Genomic DNA, 8,601 nt, shown 5'->3' on the forward strand with positions numbered 1-8,601 from the left:
ATAGCTAAAACCTTGATGAAATGAAATTCCCATCAGCTTCTGCTGCATTTTGCATCTACTGCTAATAAGTGTTAGCATAATAAGTTAAAATAGCATGTAAAGAGTAACCTGCTTTGTTAGCATTAGCATGTTAGCAGTGGTGGAATGTAACAAACTTTATACTTCGACTTCCACTACATTTTAGAAGCATATTGTACTTTTTACTCCAATCCTTTTAGCTGCAAGCTGTATTTGCTTTTCAGGTCGAGATTCATCATAAAACATGATCAATTTAATGTAAAGACTTTTTTTGTATTAAACCTCATAACAGTATATTAAGTCGTTACAATGAGCCCTAACTTGAGAAAATTAAAACACTAGTCACATAAATGCATCAGCACAAATAATATATGCAAAATATATAAAACAACCTGAGTAGTTGCATGATAAGTACTATTACTTTTGATACTTAAAGTACATTTTTATGCTGGTACTTGTTAGCATTAGCATGTTAGCAGTGGTGGAATGAAATGAAGTACATTTACTCAAGTACTGTACTTAAGTACAATTTTGATGTACTTTACCTGAGTATTTTATGATTACTATTTATTGAGATTTATCATAAAATGTGTATACATTTAAAGTGATTAGACTTTTTTTTAAATTTATTCAATCTCATAACAGTATATTGAAAAGTTAAAGAGAAAATTAAAACTGCTCACATAAATGCATCAATACAAATTAATATATTTTGAATTTATAGTGTGTTTAGAGTGGTTGCATTTTGCATAAAAAATGCTTTTACTTTTGATACTTTAAGTTCATTTTGATGCTTATACTTTTATACTTTTACTGAAGTAAGTTTTGAATGCAGGACTTTTACTTGTAGTGGAGTAATTTCACAGTGTGGTACTAGTACTTCTCTTAATACTTTTTTCCACTGCTGGTTTTGACCTTGTCTTGTTAAATGTGTGAATTAAAGCCTCATATAACTGTTAAACAGAATGTTTTAAAGTATATCTGGCTTTTAAGGGCTAACAGTAAAGTTAATTATTACAATTTAATTATAAGTTAATTATTAATATTTATAATTAATATTTTCTTTTATAACATGTAACAAAGTGATGAAAAAAGGCTCATTACAGGATGACGTCTTTAAATTGCTCTTTTTGTTCGATAATTAATTATCACTAACAAGAAAAAGAAACTGCCAATTCAAATTTTTTGAAAAAGCTTTTTCCAGAGAAGGTTTTGAATATCTATTTGATATATAACTTAAAAGATTAATTGTTCATCAGATTACTTGCTGGCTAATCTTGTGATAAAAGTGTGTCAGCTTTGATCAGCATTCTGTCTGTTGGACTTCAGTGGGGGGACAGAGGCGGAGCAGCATCTGAGCCGCTGGGGTTCAAAGTCTCGTAGGCGTCTTTGTCCCTCTCCTCAGCCGAGGTCGACTGCAGAGACAAAATCAAACATCTGTATTGATCAAACCAGCAGCTGTTTATCTGGTCACTTTGTTTACATTCCCACTGACCACAGATCAGTTTCACACAGGAAGTTGTGAAGCAGAGGCGATAACCCCCCAGATCTTGTGAGAAGAGATATCCTGTGATGACTTTAACTTTATTATGTTCAGGCTGGGACATTTTATTAAAGTGCCCAACACAATACAGTCATGGAAAAAAATATTAGACCACCTTTGTTTTCTTCATTTTCTTGTTCATTTTAATGCCTGGTTATTATCATTAAATACAAGAAAATGAAGAAAACAAAGATGGTCTAATATTTTTTCCCATGACTGTATGTAACACTGCAGGAGCCTATATATATATACTTATTTTATTTTTGTGAGACAGACAGTGTATTATCTGTTGGATAATAATAATAATAATAATAATAATAATAATAATAATAACATTATAATGTCTAAAAGTCAGAAAAATGTATCAAGCCATTTAAAGAGTATTTTGAGTTTAAGTGCACAAAAATATTCTTTCTTGTTTTGTTCTGCAAATATGATCAAATTCTTCTTTTCAAATATGAGAATACATAAAAGAGAAGGACATCAGAGCATCAAAACAATACATAAATAAAATAAATACATTTACATTTTTTTTAGTTGGTCCTTTGTGACTCAATTAGAGGATATTTTTTATATTTGAATAAAACATCCAAATATCTCTCAATATCCCAGTAAAAACCATAATTACTGTCTTTCTGTTGTTCAGCTTTAGGAGATAAATAAAACATTTAATGAAAGCCAGAAAAATTATTCTATAAACATAATAACTATGAATGCTTTATATGACACAACACCATGTGAGTAAATAAACTTACCTCAGTTTTCCTTTTCTTCACTTTTTTCTAGAAGAGATAAAAAATAAAGCACAGTCAACTACAGTCTTTTTTTAAGTTTGACCTTTAAAAGTGTTCCGTTACTCACTTTGGCTTTTGTTGGTTCCAGCACCTGGTACGCATCTTGGTCTTTCGCTCTGTCGAGCTCCTGGAGAGGAATCATAAAATTATAATTAAGTATCTTAAAGCAGAGCAGCAGATTTAACATTATCAATAAGCTGAGGGAGAGTTCTTCTTCTTACCTGGTAAATGCCTCCATTATCGTCCTGTTAAAGAGTGAGTGAGAAAAACACACAATATAATGAAATTCATTCAAATAGATACACATAAAAGTTTATATATCAATAAACAGAAAATAAATGGAAACATGGAGACTTACAGTCGCTTTGGCAGGTGTGGGGATGATAAACTGCACAGAGGAAGAAGAATATTTTTTAAATAAATTAATAAATAATAAATTAAATAATTGATTAATCTTCATGAATTAACTTCACAAGTTATAAAAGTCCAAACTTACATCTTCTGATTAGAACTGATTAATTGTTTCTGTCATCCTTTTGAGCAAAATTGTCAAATATTCAAAAAGTTTCACTTCTTTAATGTAAAGATTTGTTACTTCTCTTTGTTTCATACAGGCCTGCAATATCTATTATCCTGCACATTATTTTCTTGATTAATTAATGCATCGTTTAGTATACAAATGTTGGAAAAAAGTGAAAAATTATCTCAAAATCCAAAGGTAATGTCTTTAAATATCTTGTTTAGTTAGTCCAAAACTTACAAATATTCAGTTTAATATGATTTAAAACAGAGAAATGTCGAAAATCTCAATTTTTGAGTGGTTGAAAACAGCATTTTCTGCCATTTTTGCATGAAAAAGAAAAAACTTAAACAGTTATTCAATTATCAGAAATAGTTGGCTTTTGCAGCTGTAGTTTCATATCATTATTCATTAAATTTGTCCTCTTGGACTGTTGGTCAAAGAAAATAAGCAATGTGCACATGTGCTCTGAGAGATTCTAATGGTAATTTGTTTGTTTTTTACTATTTTATGATAATTAATCAAGTAATTAAAAAAATAAAAAAAAAAAAAAAATGTCTGAATAGTTGATGAAAAAAATAATGGTTTGCACATGCTGACATCTGAGGAATTCTAACCAGAATATTTTTTAAGGGTATTTTTACTTGTTGAATAACTTGAATTGAACTTTTGGATTTCTTTCAGCTTCAACCTGGGGGTCACAATATCATTTCCAGGGATTGCCAGATAGTTTTGGAGAATAAAACAATAAAATAACATACAATAAAATCTAGAAAAATTGTATCTAAATTGTATCGCTATTTCCTAGAAAAATCTTACGTCACGCTGCCAGTTGATACATCTTGGCGGGCCGATATTCCTGACCTTGACCCCGACTTCGACTGGGATGGGGTCTGGGATACAGTTAAACAGTCATCCAGAAACCCTGACCATCAACAGATCCATCTAAATTTCATTCATAGAACTTATATGACTCCTCGTAAACTTTACAGTATGAAAAAAAAAGATAATCCAAACTGTACATTTTGCACTATAGGCACTGTGGGCACCTTTTTCCACATGATTTGGGAATGCCCAGGGGTTGCAAATTTTTGGAAAATGGTGCAGAGTGAACTGTCATCGCTTATATCCCTTTCTATTCCCCTGTCCCCAGCTGTTTTTATTTTAAATGACCTCTCTCAACTGAAACTTACGAATTCCCCAAAGCGCATGTTTCTGGCTGGCCTAACTGCAGCTAAAAAAATGATCGCAACAAGGTGGAAACCGCCCCATATACTAACTCAGCGTCAGTGGCTGCTCAACTTCATAGATGTTGCGCTTCTGGAATTGTCCACAGCACGTGTACATGGTGCGAAAGAGGAAGTGACATTGTACTGGGCTCAAACAGTCAAGGCTCTTAAAGGCATTTTGGTGTGAACTGCCCCCCCCCTCCCCTCTGGTCCTGTTCTGTATTTATATGTATATGTTCCCTGTTTGGGTTTTACTGTGTACTGCAAATTGTGGATGACATTAACCTAGTTGATAGATCTAACCAGGTTGCACATCAATGGCACTATTTTCCTTTTGCGTTTGTGACATTCTCTGTATTTAATTACTTGCCTTTTGTATTTTTATTATTTATTTGTTGAGTTATTTTCAGTTATATTTATTTCATTTTCATGTTTTCATTGATTTATTATTATGATTTGCCGTGTATGTGTGTCAAATCCCAATAAACATTTGATCACAAAAAAAAATAAAATAACATACAATAACACATTTGTACACGGAGCTCTTCCTGTAGATAACTCACCTTTTCTCTGAAGTACAGCCCCGTGGCCACAACGCAGTAAACAACCAGGATCACGTCCAGGAAGTAGCAAACCATCGGCTCAGCTAAAAAAATATCTGCAGGACAAACACAGAAGAGAAATATTGTTAATATTATACTTAAGAACATTTCTGAGAGGTTTTAATATTTTTGTGAGATTTTTCCTTTGGAGAGGAATTTTCTTCTTTGTCTTTCTATCTGAAGGATGTTATTTTAGCTTTCAGAGCAAAATTTAAAAAGATAAGATAAATCAAGATGATATTCATCCTTGGCAGGGAAATTCCCATTACTGCAGCAAAAAAGAATATTAAAGAGCTATTTTAATTAAATACATTCAAATGAGTAAACATGACATTGGAACAGAAGCTTTAAACAATATAAACACTGCAATAATTTGGACTATATGTATCCCAGAATTGTGCAAATATCAGCCTGAATATCTATACACACAAAAATAAGTAAGTACAATCTTTAAAAAGATTTTATAATGTCAGATTATAAAAGTATGAATAATCATTAATGATTATAATAACAGAAATAATTAACATCTCACAAATATCACTGCTGTCGGGTTAAAATATTTTATCTTGACGGATCTTAATGAACAAAAAATAAAAACCCTTACAAAGGAGTATTTTATATTTGTTCTGGTATTATTCCTTGAAAAATCAACAACAAAAAAACAGTAAATTTTTCTTGGAATTTCAAATAAATAAAAAAACGTTATTTATCCCCGAGAGAAAATTCAGTTAGTCTGTTATCTCTTAGAAGCCATGTTAATGTTTACGATTATTTTTTAATTGTTGTATTTATGTAAAATAATACAATCAAATTACAAGTATTTTAATGGAATATTTCTTATTATATTACTATTTTAAAATAACTGTAAATAAAATTATTTGAGTGCTTTTTGTTTGACTTTAGGAACAAACTATAGAAGAAGGACATAGGGCCCCAGTGTGTGTGTGTGTGTGTGTGTGTGTGTGTGTGTGTGTGTGTGTGTGTGCGTGTGAGCTGTTAACGTGTCAAACCATGTCAGCACAGTGAGGCACATGAGAGACTTGAGTAAGACCCCCTGAAACAGGAAATAAGAAAGTACATATCTGCAGCTGAGTAGATTAAGGTTCTTCCTGTCAGTTCGATGGGCTGCTCTGAGGTTTTGGCTTATCTCGCCATGCGGTTGGAAAAGAAGCCATGTTGTGAGAACGTCGCCAGTTGTGGTGATTCATTGAAGCTATGACTTCCTTGACTAATCTTGATCATGTAAGAGTTGCTTCAGGATGTTACATGTGTTCAAGTCTCAGAATATTTTTATACTTCAGAGAGGCGACTTATGAAATAACGGTTACTGAGAGCGTGAAGCTGAAAATATCAACCGGCCAAAGATGAAAGATTCTTCTTCTAAATTTCAACTTCCACTTTTGTTGACTTTCATTCTTATGTAGCCTGTTTAGATCGACCAGTGAAAATATACTGGTAATAAAACCAGTAAAACCATTAAAGTTACAATCTCGAAGATCTCTGTTTCATGTCTTTGGCGCCTCCTATGGCCATGTACGGTAACTGCAGGTGGGTTTTAAGATCTCACTTCTCTTGTGCATTGGTATCAGCACAGAGGGCTTTACTGCACGGCTCTCTAAAACTGGCACACAAGCACCACCCCAACTTGCATGGGTTACTCAACGCTACGTCACGTGGTTTGTTGCTCTGATTGGTTGTCGGATTATTGTGTTGCCATTTTGAATAGTGCTCGCTGATGACGCCACTTGGAAATCGAAACAAAACTCAGAGGTTTTAGATTAATGCACCTTCGTGAATTAATGTTGTAATGCCAGGCCATACTGAAATCAGCTCTGCCCACTCTCTCTGCTACTGATGCTCATGATTTTTCATGGAAATGTCTCCACTGACTGTTTCAGTTGTAAATGCAATAAACCATAGGCTAACTCTCATCAAGAAACCAAACAAACGTATTTCCCTCAATGTCAAACTATGCTTCAACTTCTAAACTCATGACATGCAGCCAAACATTGTTCAAACTCTTAGAATTTTATTTTAAATTCAATGAGTCTAGTCATCCTAAAGTTAAAACTTTCTTGGGTCTGAATGTTTAATCATCAATGAAGAGCTAAAAAAAAAGCAACAAGCTGATACATAATCATTGTGTTTTCTATGCAGCCAGCATGAAATAAAATGATTTTCCGCACTTTCACAAAGGTGAAACAAAAGCTAACTCTATGTTAATGATGTTATTTAGTGTAAATAAATAAATAATTTAATCACTGTCTACATTGTCAGAACCAACACCAACACATATCTCCTGATCAATATTTGTTGATTGTTGCCTGCTGAATGTAATAAACATGTAATATTACCGAGAAGGAATTGAGCATCGGTCATGAGGTTACAAGAATGCAGCCAAATAATATTTAAATATATTAATATTTCCATTGCAGCAACTTTCCATTACACAATATAAAAAGTGGTTTCTGCTGAGGAAAGTTTTTATGCTTTATCTTCACAAGTTGCTGCAGAAAACTAACACCTTCAGTTTTTTTTCCCTCTTACACTTAGAATAATGTCTGCAGGGAGATTATTTATTCATGCATGCTTTCTTGTAGTCCCTTCATCAGAATGAATCTGACTGAGATACATGACGGGACTTGAAAGTGGTTTTTGATCATTTTAAAGCTATTTTTTTCATGATTCTCCCTAACTACGACTTAAAAGGAGAGTCTAGGAAACATCAAATGCACACAAACTTCTCAAGTTAAACCCAAAGGAAAGAAAGGCCGTTCTTTATTGTGCATTTTATGTCTGAATTCTAGTCAGACACATATAGATGTATTTATACCGAGACCAGGAAAAAAAACCCTCTATAGTATGTAAAATTTAAGATGAATAAACATAATTATTTTCTGTATCAAGATTTTGCATAATTTTATTTTAGTTTCCATTGTTCTAAATAAAAATAATTATTCTCATAACACTGAATGGACGATTTAATTATTCTCTCGTGTCATAATTTCCTTACCACGCAACACAACCTCAAGCGACTCTACTTTTGCAACAAGATAATGCTAAAAATATCTTCTCTCATCTCGGCTGTGACTCTCTTTGCACTTTTGCAACAAAGAAAGATATTTCCGTCTCTTTATAGATATTATTTGTCCACAAACGGACAGAACAAGAGATTTTAAGTATTTTAACGGGTTGAATGTTCAACTTTATCCGAGCAGCGGAGGCCTGTTTTACAGAAGACGTTTTCCACAACAGAGCGCCAATATAAAATGCATTAAAGTTTAAAAAAAAAAAAATTTTTAAATAGTCTTTTCACATGTATCGACTCTTTCCCAATACCAACCGGATGATATGGACATTCTTCTTCACATAGACAAACATTTCAGGCCAGACTAAAAGAGAATTTAAGAGTATAAAAGAGGTGTTTTTGTGTCTCTTACCTGTCGAGGAAACAGGCACCAGGAGCACAAACAGCACAAACACACCTGAGCTCAGTTTATCCATAACTATTTTCTGTCTGTTCTGCAGAAACAAGCTTTCCTTTCTCTATTTCTTTCTCTTCTGGTTGCCTCAATCTTCTTTCTTTTTTTTTTTTTCCGTGATCAGAGGAAGTGGCTGAACTCACTACCTGCCAATGGACTGAGACGCTGTGTGAACTTCAAAGCATCGTACAACCTTCCACACCCACAGTAAGTCTCTCTGACTGAGTCTTGTTCAACTGTTTCCTCAAAAACAGACAAAATCTGTCCACACATTTAATCTGCAATGAGAACCCCTCTGCCTATGATAAACCCATATGTACAATCAGGTCATCTTTTCTTAAATAAACCCACACAGTTGTTCCCCAGTTTAACATGCAGCTTTATAAAACAACATAACAAACTGCAATGCAAAT

The 8,601-nt window shown here is 33.2% G+C and overlaps 1 protein-coding gene across 1 annotated transcript; it reads right to left on the reverse strand.

Moving 5' to 3' along the window:
- Positions 1-24: 24 nt before the first annotated feature.
- On the reverse strand, positions 25-8,318 carry LOC131978588 (T-cell surface glycoprotein CD3 zeta chain-like). The gene is made up of 7 exons (XM_059342297.1): positions 8,147-8,318; positions 4,668-4,762; positions 2,714-2,743; positions 2,577-2,600; positions 2,423-2,482; positions 2,317-2,343; positions 25-1,433 (listed from the first exon to the last, which is right to left on the reverse strand). The coding sequence occupies exons 1-7, from the start codon at positions 8,208-8,210 to the stop codon at positions 1,344-1,346; spliced, it is 390 nt and encodes a 129-aa protein (XP_059198280.1). The 5' UTR covers positions 8,211-8,318; the 3' UTR covers positions 25-1,343.
- Positions 8,319-8,601: the final 283 nt, after the last annotated feature.

This window comes from Centropristis striata, chromosome 10 (genome assembly GCF_030273125.1).
Source record: "Centropristis striata isolate RG_2023a ecotype Rhode Island chromosome 10, C.striata_1.0, whole genome shotgun sequence".
NCBI lineage: Eukaryota > Metazoa > Chordata > Actinopteri > Perciformes > Serranidae > Centropristis > Centropristis striata.

Coding starts and splice junctions, on each gene's coding strand:
- LOC131978588 (XM_059342297.1), bottom strand. CDS start 8,210: ATGGATAAACTGAGCTCAGGTGTGTTTGTGCTGTTTGTGCTCCTGGTG. Junction 2,744..4,667: donor GGCTGTACTTCAGAGAAAAG/GTGAGTTATCTA, acceptor TCCTCTGTGCAG/TTTATCATCCCCACACCTGC. Junction 2,483..2,576: donor ATAATGGAGGCATTTACCAG/GTAAGAAGAAGA, acceptor ATTCCTCTCCAG/GAGCTCGACAGAGCGAAAGA.